The sequence below is a fragment of the Odocoileus virginianus genome, chromosome 16 (genome assembly GCF_023699985.2).
Source record: "Odocoileus virginianus isolate 20LAN1187 ecotype Illinois chromosome 16, Ovbor_1.2, whole genome shotgun sequence".
NCBI lineage: Eukaryota > Metazoa > Chordata > Mammalia > Artiodactyla > Cervidae > Odocoileus > Odocoileus virginianus.
Genome location: NC_069689.1, coordinates 9,766,682 through 9,783,733, shown reverse-complemented (window position 1 = coordinate 9,783,733; position 17,052 = coordinate 9,766,682). Strand labels below are relative to the sequence as shown.

General features: G+C 47.4%; 1 protein-coding gene across 3 annotated transcripts in view; it reads right to left on the bottom strand.

Moving 5' to 3' along the window:
• MOK (MOK protein kinase) overlaps positions 1 to 17,052 on the bottom strand; it is a 42,020-nt gene that overhangs the window by 19,400 nt on the left and 5,568 nt on the right. For all 3 annotated transcript variants that reach the window (XM_020913461.2, XM_070477797.1, XM_020913462.2), the window contains exon 2: positions 9,892 to 10,006. In XM_020913461.2, coding sequence (XP_020769120.1) covers positions 9,892 to 10,006 — 115 coding nt within the window. The remainder of the gene's footprint in view (positions 1 to 9,891; positions 10,007 to 17,052) is intronic.

Genomic DNA, 17,052 nt, shown 5'->3' with positions numbered 1-17,052 from the left:
CAACATGAGATGAGATAATGAGGTGTTTTGCAGTCAAAGCCTGGAATGGACACCACTCAGTGGTAAGTAGATGTAAGCTACTGATACGACAATGGGATAAACCTCAGAGACTGCATGGATGCTGTGATAAAGGAGTGGAGAGATTCCATTTAACAGGAATTTCTACAAGAGGGTAAAGAGAAACAAAACAAAACCCAAAGAGTGGCTACCTGGGATGGGAAGGGAGGACTAAGGAACCCTAAGGAACTTTTGGGGGAGAAAGACATGCTCTATGCTTTGATTATACAGAGATATCCACTTGCAAAAATTATATAGTTCAAAAATGTGCATTTCAATGAATGCAAACTTTGCCTTTAAAAAAGAATTGTATAATAATAATCAAGTGGAATGCAAAAGTAGGACGTCAAATATCTGGAGCAGCAGGCTTGTTTGGCCTTGGAGCACAGAGCGAAGCAGGGAAAAGGCTGATAGAGCTTCGTCAGGAGCACATGCTGGTCACAGCGAACATGCTCTTCAGTAACACAGGCGACGACTCTACACGTGGACATCACCAAAGGGCTAGTGCCAAAATCAGACTGACTGTATCCTTTGCAGCCAAAGACAGAGAAGCTCTATACAGTCAGCAAAAACAAGAGTAGGATCTGACTGTGGCTCAGATCACGAACTCCTTATTGCAAAATTCAGACTTAAATTGAAGAAAGTAGGAAAAACCAGTAGGCCACTAGGTACGACCTAAATCAAATCCCTTATGATTATACAGTAGAGATGATGAACAGATTCAAGGGACTAGATCGATACACAGAGTGCCTGCAGAACTATGGACAGAGGTTTGTGACACTGCACAGGAGGTGGTGACCAAAACCATCCCCAAGAAAAAGAAATACAAGAAGGCAACGCGGTTGTCTGAGGAGGCCTTACAAATAGCTGAGGAAAGAAAAGATGTAAAAGGCAAAGGAGAAAGGGAACGGTATACCCAACTGAATGCAGAGTTCCAGAGAATAGCAAGGAGAAATAAGAAGGCCTTAAGTGAACAATGCAAAGAAATAGAGGAAAACAATAGAATGGGAAAGATTAGAGATCTCTTCAAGAAAATTAGAGATACCAAGGGACCATTTCATGCAAAGATGGGCACAATAAAGGACAGAAATGGTATGGACTTAACAGAAGCAGAAGGTATTAAGAAGAGGTGGCAAGAATACACAGAAGAACTGTACAAAAAAGATCTTCATGACCCAGATAACCATGATGGTGTGATCACTCACCTAGGGCCAGATATCCTGGAGTGTGAAGTCAACTGGGCCTTAGGAAGCATTACTACAAACAAAGCTAGTGGAGGTGATAGAATTTCAGCTGAGCGATTTCAAATCCTAAAAGATGCTGCTGTGAAAGTGCTGCACTCATCATGCCAGCAAATGTGGAAAACTTAGCAGTGGGCACAGGACAGGAAAAGGTCAGTTTTCATTCCAATCCCAAAGAAAGGCAATGCTAAAGAATGTTCAAATTACCATACAACTGTGCTCATTTCACATGCTAGCAAGATTCTCAAAATCCTTCAAGCCAGACTTCAACAGTACATGAACCAAGAACTTCCAGATGTACAAGCTGGATTTAGAGAAGGCAGAGGAACCAGAGATCAAATTGCCAACAAATGATGAATCACAGAAAAAGCAAGGAAATTCAAAAAAATCATCTACTTCTGCTTCACTGGACTACACTAAAGCCTTTGACTATGCGGATCACAACACACTGTGGAATATTCCTAAAGAGATGGGACTATCAGACCACATTATCTGCCTCCTGAGAAACCTGTATGCAGGACAAGAAGCAACAGTTAGAAACGGACATGGGTCTATGGCCATACCACCCTGAACGCGCCTGATCTCGTCTGATCTCGGAAGCTAAGCAGGGTCGGGCCTGGTTAGTACTTGGATGGGAGAAACGGACATGGAACAACAGACTGGTTCAGAATTGGGAAAGAAGTACATCAAGGCTGTACATTGTCACCCTGCTTATTTAACTTATATGCCGAGTGCATCGTATGAAACGCTGGGCTGGATGACTCACAAGCTGGAATCAAGACTGCCAGGAGAAATATCATTATGCAGATAATGCAAATGATACCACTTTAATGGCAGAAAGAATAGAAGCACTAAAGAACCTCTTGATGAAGGTAAAAGAGAGTGAAAAGCTTAAAACTCAACATTCAAAAAACAAAGATCATGGGTTCTAGTCCCATCATTTCATGGCAAATAGATGGGGAAACAATGGAAACAGTGTCAGATTTCATTTTCTTGGGCTCCAACATCAATGTGGACAGTGACTGCAGCCATGAAATTAAAAGACGCTTGTTCCTTGGAAGAAAAGCTATGACAAACCTAGACAATGAATTGGTGCTTTTGAACTGTGGTGTTGGAGAAGACTCTTGAGTCCCTTGGACTGCAAGGAGATCCAACCAGTCCATCCTAAAGGAAGTCAGTCCTGAATATTCGTTATAAGGACTGATGCTAAAGCTCCAATACTTTGGTCCCCTGATGCGAAGAACTGACTCACTGGAAAAGACCCTGATGCTGGGAAAGACTGAAGGCAGGAGGAGAAGGGACGATAATGAGATGGTTGGATGGCATCACCGACTCAATGGACTTGAGTTTTAGCAAACTCTGGGAGATAGTGAAGAATAAGAAGCCTGGCATGCTACAGTCCATGGAGACACAAAAAGCTGGACACGACTGAGTGACTGAATCACGATAGCAACCAAGCGGGGTGGGAGACCAGATGGAGTTATTCAGATTAATTAAAAATCACAGGCTTGGTGGTGGCGTCTGTGGTACTTGGGGTTCATTATACTACTGTTTACTTTGTATATACTTGAAAAGTTCTGTAATTATATCCTATTTAAGTAAAAGAGTCTTTAAAGTGACTCATGAGTTTCCTACCTTTGTTTTTATTTAGTATCCCACACAGAAGACTTATTTTTGTAGAAGTAATTTGAGGACCACTGAGTGACATGACTTGGGAAAAAGCTGTGTTCTGAGTCAAGAGCAGGCACTGCACTGCCTTCCACAGCAGGGCACTGAAAGGACACAGCCCCCAGCCTCACACAGACGGGGGTCCCACCCCCGCTCTACCCCTTGACAGCTGAGGGATGCTGGGCAGCGTTCGGAGCTCACCCCTCTAGCGGAGGGCCCCTCATTTGAAGGAAGACTCTCAGCTAGGGCTACTGGGAGGATTAAACGACATGTGCACACAATTTACCTGGTATTGGGCATGGCTCTGGGAACAACTGCTGTAAACTTCACTTTTTTGGGGGCTGTGCCAGGAGGCATGCAGGATCTTAGTTCCCCGACTGGGAACTGAACCTGTGCTCTCTGCCATGCCAACATGGAGTCTAAAACCAGTGGACCACCAGGGAAGCCTGTATAACCTTCATTTTTACTGTTGCTACTCAATGATTATTTATTATTACCTCAATTTCCCAAATAGTCTTCAAACTATTTTGCTGAGTAACTTGCACCAACTGTTAGACAAGTTGACCCATTACTGTGCTAAGTGTTTCACCTGCATCTTTAATTTAACCCTCCCAATGATCCTACAAGGTAGACACTGTGGCTGTTTCTGCTGTATAAATGAACTGAACCACAGAGAGATTAATGAACTGCCCGAGGTCACACAACTAAAAGTGGAAGAGCTGTTGGCTTTGCCCTCACCTAGTACGAGCTTCTCTCACTGCTTCGGAACAAAAAGAGAGAGTCTACAAACATCAAGACTAACGACTTTTTTAATGACTCATTTCATTTCTTTACAACATTTCTAAAGGAAGAATACAGTCGTAGCAGAAAAAAAAAAGAACATCTTATTAACAGTGTATTTCTGATGAGTACAGGTGGGACGACCCACTGAAGACAGATCAAAAAAATATCAAAGCGACTGGGTCATGATGCCTTATGCAAGTAACTAACTTCATCATCCCCAAACTAAGGCTTTGAGCCACTGAAGGAAGACAAATCTCAGGAGCTGCAAACGCCCATCCTGACACAGTACTAATGGACTGGCCTATTATAATACCTCACCTTGACTTCCTATGAGCAAAGGTGACTGCCAAAGCCATCGATTTCTATTTCAGAGGCGCAGAAAGGAAGGGCTGGAAGTAACACCGGGAGGAGGTGGGCCAGAGCTCCGAAACCAAGCTCCTTCCGGCTGCGTGACTCAGCGGGACTTGCCTCTGTTACTGACTCTTCTTGCCCGCACCACCCACACAACGGCGCAAGGTGACTCCGAGGTTTCACTCAATCATAAGCTGAGCAGAAACGGATTTTTAAAGGAGCCTAAAATTATTCTTCAAGTGAATAAGATTAAACTGTTTTATAATGATGACAGATATTATAATCCAGAGCTCTAAAAGCTGACAATACTATTTTCATGGTTGAAAAAGAAAAATAAAACCAAAGAACAGAATAAAACTTGTGGATCAAGGATCACTGACACTGGAATATCCAATAAATGGTCAGCAATAAAACTCCTAGAACTGACACCAAACACAGCTGTCTTTCTTCCAGAACTTTCTTCTAGAAACTGTAGTCATATCTTCCTGTAAAACAGAAATAACAGCAATACCTTTCTCAACGTTAGAAGCCACGTGCAATATGACTCATTCTGGATCGTCTATGGTTATTTTCTGTTTGTTCTGATTTGTTCTTTAATTTTGGTTACTTTAGGCTAACATAAGAGTTGCAAAGACAGTAAAGAAAGCTGCTTTCACCTGGCTTCCCCTAATGTTAACACAACATTTACCGAAACTGCAAAAGAACACTGGTACAACTCTACTCACTACCTAGACATTTTATTTGGATTTGCCCAGTTCTGCCACTGATGCCTTTTTCTCTCCTGGGATCCAGCAGATCACACTGCAAGTAAGTGGCCGTGTCCCCCCACTCTGTGATATCACCACAGCCTGTCCTTGTCATTATCGTCACCGTTTTGAGGAGGACTGGGCCGGTGTTTTGTAGAATGCCCCTCAGTGTGGGCTCTTGTGATGTATTCTCATAAATCAACTGAGATTACAGACCTTTGGAAGAGAATACCACGGAGGGGACATGCGCTTCCCATGCCATTTATCAGAAGGAATGTGATATCAATATGTCTTATTAGTGATGATGCTGATATTAATGATTTAGTTAAGCTAGCATCTACCAGGCTTTTCTCTGTAAAGTTAACTATCTTTCCCTTTCATTTTCTATTCTTTACAAGCAAGTCATCAAGTCCACCCCTCAGTCAAATGGAAGGAAATTAAGCCCCACCTCCCACAGGAAGAAATAGCAAACAATTTGTGGACATAAGTTAAAACCACCATGGTGATTAATAAATATTCAGGAGATCATTTGAGGCTGTGCAGAAATTCCGTTCTCTTTCAAGTTTTAGCTTACTAATTTTAGCATTCATAAATTTATCTTGCCTGCAGAAATGAATTATTCTAATGATGACTTTCCATTTCCCTCATTCCTCTCTGTATCTATGAATCATAAATGAGAAAAAAATTTTCCCCTCATCCCAATTTGTTTATTTGGCCATTTATTTACATCAGTGTGCACTCAAGGTTATTTGAATGAAGAGAGAGAGGTTAATGTACATATATGCTAGCTCTGTCTGCTGAGAAGACCTAAAGATGCTGACATTCCAGTAGCAAAAAAAAGATGTTTAAAAAAGAAGAAAATGATGGGGGATGCCACAAGAACATAGGTGCCAACCTGAAGGTGTGCTCCACAGCCAGGGCTGGCTCAATTTTAGCTGGAACAATTACCAAATAAATAACAAGAGCATTGGATTATAACTGCCTATGATTTTCAACATGTGTGTAAGAGTAAACGAGAATTCACAAGAGAAAACGCAAAACCTGTTCCCTGTGGGTTTGGATTACACAGGCCAGCAGACACCTGTCAGAACTAAGCTGGAGGCACCATCAGTGATTCCGGACATCAAAGACCCACAAAACACTGCCAGCTCACAGCGTATTTCCTTTTAAGTAAAGCCAGTATGTGAAACTGGCTGTCAATAATTCCCCTCACACACACACACACGTCAGAAAAAAACAAGGAAAGTATAACTGATTCAGTGATACTTTATTAGAAAATCTTTACTTATTATGGGTTTTGTAAAAGAAAAATAAGTGTTCTAATCAATCGCTTCTAAAGTTAGGACAATTTCTTTCATCAGTGTTTTATAGTTTTCTATGTATAGGTCTTTTGTTTCTTTAGGTAGATATACTCCTAAGTATTTTATTCTTTTTGTTGCAATGGTGAATGGTACTGTTTCCTTAATTTCTCTTTCTGTTTTCTCATTGTTAGTGTATAGGAATGCAAGAGATTTCTGTGTGTTAATTTTATATCCTGCAACTTTACTGTATTCGTTGATTAGCTCTAGTAATTTTCTGGTAGAGTCTTTAGGGTTTTCTATGTAGAGGATCATGTCATCTGCAAACAGAGAGAGTTTCACTTCTTCTTTTCCTATCTGGATTCCTTTTACTTCTTTTTCTGCCCTGATTGCTGTGGCCAACACTTCCAAAACTATGTTGAATAGCAGTGGTGAGAGTGGGCACCCTTGTCTTGTTTCTGATTTCACAGGAAATGCTTTCAATTTTTCACCATTGAGGGTGATGCTTGCTGTGGGTTTGTCATATATAGCTTTTATTATGTTGAGGTATGTTCCTTCTATTCCTGCTTTCTGGAGAGTTTTAATCATAAATGGATGTTGAATTTTGTCAAAGGCTTTTTCTGCATCTATTGAGATAATCATATGGTTTTTATCTTTCAATTTGTTAATGTGGTGTATTACATTGATTGATTTGCGGATATTAAAGAATCCTTGCATTCCTGGGATAAAGCCCACCTGGTCATGGTGTATGATTTTTTTAATATGTTGTTGGATTCTGTTTGCTAGACTCTGTGGGAGAAGGCAAGGGTGGGATGTTTCAAGAGAACAGCATCGAAACATGTATATTATCTAGGGTGAAACAGATCACCAGCCCAGGCTGGATGCATGAGACAAGTGCTCGGGCCTGGTGCACTGGGAAGACCCAGAGGGATCAGGTGGAGAGGGAGGTGGGAGGGGGGATCGGGATGGGGAATACATGTAAATCCATGGCTAATTCATTTCAATGTATGACAGAAACCACTGCAATGTTGTAAAGTACTTAGCCTCCAACTAATAAAAATAAATGGAAAAAATAAAACAAAATAAAGTTAGGACAATTGCTTCTGAAACAGAACAAACGATCACACATCAGTAACACGGGAAGGCGTCTCCTGAGCATTTACCAGTGCCTTACGGCCGGCTCCCTCCGCGTCCCACCCCGGGCAGTCCTCCGCTCCGCGCCCCACCCCGGGCAGTCCTCCGCTCCGCGCCCCACCCCGGGCAGTCCTCCGCTCCGCGCCCCACCCCGGGCAGTCCTCCGCTCCGCGCCCCACCCCGGGCAGTCCTCCGCTCCGCGTCCCACCCCGGGGCAGTCCTCCGCTCCGCGTCCCACCCCGGGGCAGTCCTCCCTCCGCGTCCCACCCCGGGCAGTCCTCCCCTCCGCGTCCCACCCCGGGCAGTCCTCCGCTCCGCGTCCCACCCCGGGGCAGTCCTCCCTCCGCGTCCCACCCCGGGCAGTCCTCCGCTCCGCGTCCCACCCCGGGCAGTCCTCCGCTCCGCGCCCCACCCCGGGCAGTCCTCCGCTCCGCGTCCCACCCCGGGCAGTCCTCCGCTCCGCGCCCCACCCCGGGCAGTCCTCCGCTCCGCGTCCCCACCCCGGGCAGTCCTCCGCTCCGCGTCCCACCCCGGGCAGTCCTCCGCTCCGCGTCCCACCCCGGGGCAGTCCTCCGCTCCGCGTCCCACCCCGGGGCAGTCCTCCGCTCCGCGTCCCACCCCGGGCAGTCCTCCGCTCCGCGTCCCACCCCGGGCAGTCCTCCGCTCCGCGTCCCACCCCGGGCAGTCCTCCGCTCCGCGTCCCACCCCGGGCAGTCCTCCGCTCCGCGCCCCACCCCGGGGCAGTCCTCCGCTCCGCGTCCCACCCCGGGGCAGTCCTCCGCTCCGCGCCCCACCCCGGGCAGTCCTCCGCTCCGCGTCCCCACCCCGGGGCAGTCCTCCGCTCCGCGTCCCACCCCGGGCAGTCCTCCGCTCCGCGTCCCACCCCGGGCAGTCCTCCGGGCCTCACAACAAGGAAGCCACGGGCCGGGCGGACGAGGTACTCTCAGCATCGGGACCTGGTGGGAACCGCGTCCCTCCAGTGGCTCCATGTTCTCCCCAGGGGCTGAGGTCAGCCCAAGGCACTTTTCCAGATACACTGAGTGCGCCCTGCCTCCCGAAAGGGCCGCCCTCACACCACTCTAATCTCCTTTCAGGGCAGCACTTCTCACACGTTACAGGTCTCTCTGCCTCCTGAAGGCTCATCGGTGGCCTGCATGACCTCTTCTGGACGACTGGTTCCCCAGAGCAGCCTGGAATCTGCGCGGTTCCGGGACGGCAACCATGGGAGTCATGGGGCCTGCAGGCGTTTTGTCCAGCCTATGTTTCGTGTTTATGTCTCCACCAAAATTGCAGCTGGCAAGTCCTGCCGCCTGCAAGCACGTCTACCCTGCACCCGACGGTGAGCTGACAGGGAGCCCCGGCCTCTGACCGAGCGAATGCATCCCACCCGCAGCTCGGGGTCCCATCTTGCTCCGCTGGGTTTGTGGAGTGTTTGTCCACAGCGCTGGCTGATGCCGTCTGCTCAGGCGATGGGGGTAATCGCAACACTGGGCAGCAAATTCTCCACCAGGCATAGTATAAAGGTAAAGACAGAGGTAGGGGGTGGATAAACAAATAGAGAATTCAGAACACTTGGAGGAGGAACTGATAGAAAGGAGGAGCAGCAGAAGCCCCTGTAACCTCAGAGTCGGTCCAGCAGGTACACACCACGTGCTCTGGCCTGGCTCTGCCCACCCAGTGACCTAGGTGACCACGGTCAAGTTACTTCACATCACTAACCACCTCTCCTCAGGTGCAAAACAGGGATGACGACGCCTGCCCCGTGGGGACGTCACCAGGGTGATGTTACTGTTACCCATTCTCCTTGATGTAAAAGGCCTCAACTGCTTTCCAATTTGAAACACTATCTTTGCATCCTGAGAGTTTGAAATCAAGGCCTATACCCCGAAACACTCAGATGGCTTCACATTTTCAGGATAGGGATTACTATGTTTTTTAAAATGTTGCCTTAGATATTCAGAGGTTTCAATTCCTCTGATATTAAAAAAGGCTGAGTTTCAAACCTCTTTACTGAAAGGTAGAACAGCTGTGGTGACGCCATCCCTTATTTCCTTATTCTGACAGCTTCCCAATCACACCTGGTCTCTGACTCAGGGTGGTCCGTGGTGAGAAGCTGTAAACGCAAGGACTCCAAGAGGCTGCTCTGTGGGCAAGGCCACGTCAGTCTCAAACGGACGAAGCGAGAACCAGAGGGCTCCCAGCACCACGAAATGCACTGGTCCCTCCCAGGAAACACATTTCTCTAATCTTATCTGAAAGTTACTTTTTCAACACTAACTGATTCACAGCTAGTTAAGTCACAAGGACCTCTATATCTCTAATCTAAGGTTTCAATTATAAAACTCCAACAAACACAACTCTTAGGAACATACAGACAGTTTAAACTGAGGTATATTTCTCCAGTTTAAATTTTTGTGACTGTTATTAGTATTATAGTAAACCTGGACATGATAAATTCCAATACAATAAACATAAAATTAGCCTTTAATCCTCTCTGCCCAAAGAAATCTGATGTTGCATGTTGTTGCATGAATACAATTTTCCCATTAAGTTCCTCTTGTCGATTTGCACCTGTATCTCTGTTTAGTCTCACACAGGTCTCGGCCCGCCTACCTTTCAAAGTGCTGTTTCATCTGTTTACATGCATAGTAGTTTCCGTCTCTCAGGTTCTGCATCTTCATAACTTCAGAAAACGTTCCCTCTCCTATTTTGCCAATTGCTTTATAGTCTATAAATAAAAACAATTATAAAAATAAAAGTTCATTTGTGCATCTGTTTCACACTCGCTTCCAGACAGCAGATGTCTCCACCTGTAAGACAGCCCAACAGCAGCACACTGAGGATGCTGTGCTTGTGTTTCCCTCGTTTTAAACGAAGCTGGGCTGTGTGTTGGCAACAGTCTCTGACCCCCTCGCGCAGCGGGGACTCACACGAGGCCAGGAAAGGCTCGGGACCCTACAGGCTGCGAGAGCAGAGCGCCGAGGCGGGCAGCATGGGTGGCCATGCCCCAGAGGCCGGGGAGCACACTCCTGAAAACCACCCTCCGAGGTCCCACACAAGGCCCGGCGGACCTGCAGCAGGCTCCTGGGGCTCTCGTGCCCCGAGTTTCTGGAAGCTGACAGCGCGTCTCCCTGGGTTTGCGGCCACTACCACCATCACCGGGGCACAGATGGTGGTTCCATAAGCCTCCAAGTCACTACGGTAAATCCCTTGCCACCTGAAATACCTGGAGCAGTTCCCATCTTCCAGACCGAACCTCGACAGGTACAGAAAGGAGTCTCCTAGAGCGTGCTGGGAACAAAGACCGAATCCACGCAGTGAAGCGGCGAGGGGCAGCGAGCAGGCCGGCCGCTGGAGGGCCCGGTTCATCAGGATGGAACAGACGGCGGCGGAAGACTGCCTGCAGCGACGCTGCCTTTGCAGACCGCGTCCACTGTGCCTGCCGGCCCAGGGCAGCAGCAGGAAAAGCCAGCAAGACGGAGCGAGGCGAACACTCCTGACCCCCTGACAAGTGCTCTCCAGACAGGAGTGAGCACAGGGGGAATGGGCTGCTTCCCAAGCAGAAACGGAAGGCGAGAGAGAAGCCCAGAAAGCAAACGCTTCATTGGGTTGGAAAAGCTTCCGTGGTTCAATTAAGAGGAGAAGACCAAAAAAACTCCACAGAAAGCAGTCGTGAGACTTGACAGGTGAACAAGCTACTCAGCCTTGCACCAAGGTCACTGCAAAGTCAGGAAGGCAGCCAGTCTCCACCCCACCCAGGCACTTGCCTTAGAGAGCAAGGAGACCCGTGTAGATTGACGCAGCAAGGCACGACAAAAATAAGAGGCTCAAGAGGAGAGAACACTGAGCGTGGACCTGACCAGCAGCAGACAGATCGGAAACCTATCAAACAAGCCTGCGCCGAAAGGAGCCCATCGCTTGCAGCTCCCAAACCCACATCAACGGAGAGCAGGCTTTTAAAACCATCCTCTCCAAAGGGGGGGCCTTCTCTTTCAGACAGAGCACACTTTTAATACCTTGCATGAATTCTGATTTGAACAAACTAACAGAAAAAAGGCCCAGTTTTTTAGAGTAATGTTTTTTGAGAAATAGTGTGCTTAAAGATTTTTAAGTGCTTATCCACTAGCAAGAAATATTGATACTAAAGTATTTCCAGGTAAATGACACAATGTTGGGATTTTCTTTAAAATCCTATACATTCCCATTCACTTCTGCTGGAAGTATAAACTAATACAACTATGACTCAGAATTCCGCTCCAGGGTACAGACTCAAGAGAAATGAAAGCATAAGTCTAAACAATGCGGTTACACATATGTTCGTGGAAACATTTTCACAATAGTCAGAAGTCGGAAGAAAAGAAACGCCCATCAACTAAAGAATTGGTCAACAGGGACTTCCTGGCGGTCCAGAGGCTAAGACCCTGCACTCCCAATGTAGGGACCCAGGTTCGAGCCCTAGTCAGGGAACTAGATCCCACAAGCTGCAACTAAAGATCCCGTACGCCGCAATAAAACCTAAATAAATGAAGATTCTGAGTGTCACAACTAAGACCTGGCATGGCCAAGTAAATAAAACAGATCAACAAAATACAGTCTAGCTACACAATGACGGTATTCAGCCGCAGACACATGCTGCAGCATGGAGGAAATGTGAGAACATTATGCTAAGCAAAAGAAGCCAAGCACAAAAGGCTGTTTACATGAAACGTCCAGAACAGGCAAAGCCACGGACACAGAAAGTAGATGAGTGGTTGCCGAGGGTGGGCGGGGTCTGGGGGAAAGGGGGAGTTGATGTGAGTTGATACTGGTTTCTTTTTGGGATGATGAGGAAAGTGCTTTAACAGATGATGATGATGATGGTTGCAGAACTCAGTAAAAATGCCAACAATCACTGAATCATATACTTTAACTGGGTGCACTTTATAGCACGTAAATTATATCTCAATAAAGCTGTTAAAACAGACAACTCTGTGGTGTCAGAGTCAGAACAGTGGTTACCCCGGGGACTTCAGGACATGGTGAGCTCTGTCCCCTGACCATGCAGCAGGTTAACGGGTACGTTCACTGTCTGAAAACTCACCAACCTGGACTCATAACTCATGCAGTTTTCTGGATGGACATTATACTCCAGTATTTAAAAACTGGAAGAAAAAAAAGCAAGCCAAAGTTAGGAATAAGTAGAAAGTATGAGGAACAGAAAAGATATAAAGAGTATTTGCAGGGAAAGGCACAAAGGAAAACAGACTCAGATCATATTACTGTCGGAACAGTGATGTTCACGAAGTCCCACTGCCCAGACCCAACAAGAACTGGCTCTCACCATGGTTCCAGTTCCCGGGAGGGCCAGGCCTTCCTGCTCTAGACTTGTCCTGTTCTCAAGCTTAGCCTTAATTAACGGTTATAATTATAATACACCTCCACACTGTGAAGTGTAGTGAGCCTCAGTGGTCCTCACAACTAAAGCAGACTGAAACCACCTCTTGAATGAGAAAAGCAAAGTTTAGGGACCACTTATATTCCCCCACAGACCCCCTAACAGGGAGACTAGATGTCCTCTTCTGTGGTTAGCTCCAGAGAGCCTCTTTTGGCTCCTGAAACAGGTCGCCATCCTATTTCCCAAATGAAAACTCTCTGGGCAGGACTGCCAACCCCAACACTCACAGGACTTGGTCCTGCCAACTTACAAGAGTTGGACATAAACTATATTACACCAAGACAAACACACAGAAAACAACAGCAAAAAAAAAAGAATGCTTGAGACAACGAAATATGGTTTTAGTATTATGACCATTCCATTCATAAAGAAGGCTGAGCGCTGAAGAATTGATGCTTTTGAACTGTTGTGCTGGAGAAGACCCTTGAGAGTCTCTTGGACTGCAAGGAGATCAAAGTAGTCAATCTTAAAGGAAATCAACCCTAAATATTCATTGGAAGGACCAATGCTGAAGTTGAAGCTCCAATGCTTTGGCCACTAGTGCAAAGAGCTGACTCACTGGAAAAGGCCGTGATGCTGGGAAAGACTGAAGGCAGGAGGAGAAGGGGACGACAGAGGATGAGTTGGTTGGATGGCATCACTGACTCAATGGACGTGAGCTTGAGCAAACTCAGGGAGATGGTAAAGGACAGGGAAGCCTGACGTGCCGCAGTTCATGGGGTTGCAAAGAGTCAGACACGACTCAGCGACTGAACAACAATTCACATGTAAGGAAATCTGTACGCTAAAAGCCACAGTCCTAAGCAAACAGTATGACGGAAGCCAAGCCTTGCGACGGCCTGTACTTTGTGTGAGAAGAGCTGGGCCATCACATGGGGAAGGGCGTCCCCAGGCATCACCTGCAGGAAAACTGCCCGAGGGCGCGGATATTCTCCCAACGAGCATTTTCCAAACTGAGTTCTGCAGAACCAAGTACCCCTAAGACAGTAACGGGTACTCCCCAAAAGGGGGTTCCACAAGCAAATAAACTTAGAAAATGCAGGTTAGGTTAAAGAGAAACAGGCTTGACTCCGGAACTCCTCAGACTTCCCCTGAATCAGCGGCGTGTCCCCAGGTCAGCAGGCGCACACAGGGGGCTGCCATGCGTGTGAACGGACAGGGCTCTCAGGAACGCCAGCTAACATGCCCGGGGCTGCTCCAGACCCCCACACCGCGGGTGTTTAACCCTACAATCCCTCCTCACCCAGTCTTCCCTGAGGAGAAAGTAACTGACGGAGCTCCCAGCACGGCAGGAGTCTGAAGCTGTTCTGCCAGTTCTATAGTTCACCCCGCTCGCCCTCCGAGAGCAGCCGGCTGGAGTGAGGCAGGGCTCAGCCCTGGTGGGGTCTGCAGGATACAAGCGTCAGAGTCCTTCTGACTAAAACCAGAAGCTGTAACCCGCTTGACAACCACAGCTTCAACGAAAGCCCAGAGCCTCCCTCAAACAGGTCACCTGCCCAGGAAGTCCTGGAACCAGACCAGTAAGATTCTTGGGTGAATCCTCCCGAGAAGCTTCTTCAAAACAAACCAACCAGAACACAGGCCCTGTGTGTGGCTTACCACTAGTGTGTCCAGTTTGCAGCATCATCAAACTACTCTGACAAACTTCTTAGGGAGCCTCCAAACTTGAAACTTTGTGGGAAAATTCAACCAGACGGATGCTTCTATGAGTAATCTGTCCTCTGGTCCTCAGGAAGACCCACCTGACCCACCTAACCCCACTCCTGCTCGTCAAGGAACAGCCAGGGAATAATTGCTGCTCATTAAAACACCACCAAACCATTCCCTTCTCTTGGATGGACTAGACTGGAATGCCCAGAAATTCCCCTGAAAAGAGACAGGCTATTACTATGCAGAAAAAAGCTTACATGGCAGGCCAAAAGCCACTCTCCATAGAGACATCTGCTTGCAAGGTTGGCCCTGCCTGCCATCTGGGAACCCGGATTTGGGAAGGGCTCCCACCAGTCTCTATGCAGTTAAGAGTCACTCACGATGCCTACACTCTTCAAGCAAGCAGCACGGTTTGCACTGAATCTGCAGAGGGTGCCTGTGTTCTCAGCTCCCAGTAAAAACCCCAGCAGTGGGGTTCTCGTGAGCTGTGCTTACAGAAAGCAGGTCACACATGCTGTCACAGCCTGCTGCTGGAAGAATGAAAAGTGTCCTGCGTGACTCCACCAGGAGAGGACTCGGGAGCATGTGTCTCGCTTCCTCTAGGCTGTGCCCCACATCACTTCTCCATCGCGGTTCTGCATCCTTTCACTGAGGACATCACAGCTCTAAGAGTGTAACCTGAATCGTGTGAGCTCTCTGAGCAAATCTAGGGGTGGTCTTGGGACCCACACCCCCCCCAACGCAATTTCTGCTGTGCAGGCACGCTAAATCGATTCAGTTGTGTCCAGCTCTCTCTGACACTACGGGCTGTAGCCCACCTATCCATGGGCTTCTCCCCCAGCTCCTCTGTCTGTGGGATTCTCCAGGCAAGACCACTGGAGTAGGCTGCCATGCCAGGATCTTCCCAACCCAGGAATCGAGTCCATGTCTCTTACATGTCTAGCATTGGCAGGTGGGTTGTTTTTTTGTTGTTTTTTTTTTACCACTAGTGCCAGCCAGGAAGCCCAATGTGCACTACACTTCAGCCTAAATTAAACACCCCTGGTGGTGTGACTACATGACTGTGGACATCAATAAAGGCCATGAGCACCAGCTACACATCAGGCACTGGGCCACGCATGGAAGACACAGAGATCAGTAAGACACAGCCCCTCAGCTTGAGGACAGAGTGTTCTGAGCCTCCAAGTTTAGGTCCTTTACTTAAAAAGAGAGGCAGAGGGAGAGAGCCACACTCATGTTTAGATGATATGAAAGGCAAACTGACGGATACTTAGTGTCCAAAACTGAATATGTGATACTGCAGATTCTCATCTCCCAGGACCAAGCTGGCGGGCAGGCCTCGGGGCAGATGTCTTTCCTCCTTCTGTGTGCACCCTGTCCTCTGCCACAGACCTGTCTGTGGTCCACTCTGCACCTCTCTCCATAAGGCCATAAGCCCTCTTAAAGGCAAAGTCTACTGGCCTCTTTCATGCCCTGGACATACTCCTCAACAAATGAATCAAAGAAGAAATGCCATGTCACATGCCCCTAATCCAATATTCCTATAGTCCTCCAAACACACATTGCAGGAGGAACTTTGACAGCTGAATCACAGAATTATTACTATTGACTAACTGGCAACCAATCCTTTTTTATTCATCTGTGTTTAAATACCAGGTATTTCAGATCACAATGAGAGCGCTCGCCTGCCTCGAAGGTCACTTCCTTTCCCAGGTCAGACCATCCATATAAACACAACAGAGAGATCAGAAGGGTAGGGAGGATAAATGACTAGAAGGATGCTCCTTAAACTACCTTCACAGTCCTCCATCAAACTCTCTTTCAGAATATGTTTCTTCATTAATGTTAGTAGGAATCCATGGATATTTATTTTATATTCTGGGATAATCCAATGCTACTTTAGTGTGTTGCTTCAAACTGTTCCCGCTCTAGCCTTTAGGAGCTCTTTCTGTTGGCTCCTTGGTCCCTTTGACATGCCCCCATCGACAAGGTTTGTTTGTCTAAGTTTACATTATTTGTTTTTTCAGTACTTTCTTACTTTCGGGCACTACAAAATCTTGTGTATTTTCTGTTTCAGTCCTAGGACTGCCATTTGGACAAGGAGTCCTGGTTCCTTCTATCAGAGAAAGATATTTACCAAACACCAAGATCTGAATGCTAAGCATCAGGCACCACTTTCATTTAATCATCTCAACAATCCCTTGCAACAGGTACCTCATTAACCCATCTTACAAATGAGGAACTTTGGCACTGAGAGTTTGGGTAGCCTGCCCAGGGTCACATCAATAAAGCAGTAGGCTTTACAGGCAGGGAGTTTGATCCCAGAAGAATTCCCCAACCACACTGCCACTGCTGTCTCCCATGAACAGAATGCTGCCCAGGAGATGCTAGAAGTCACACAAATGTACTCATAAGAGTGGTGACCATGGTAAAAGACCCTTGCCAAAGCAATGGCTCAGCTGACAACGCCCATGTAAAAGGCAGAGCTTGGGAACCCCACTGCCAATGATGTGAAAGTGTGAAAGTGTTAGTCGTGTCTGAGTCTTCGAGACCCCATGGACTATAGCCCACCAGGCTCCTCTGTCCATGGAATTCTCCAGGCAAGAGTACTCAGGTGGGTTGCCATTTCCTGCTCCAGGGGATCTCCCTGACCCAGGGACTGAACCCAGGTTTCCTGCTTTGCAGGCAGA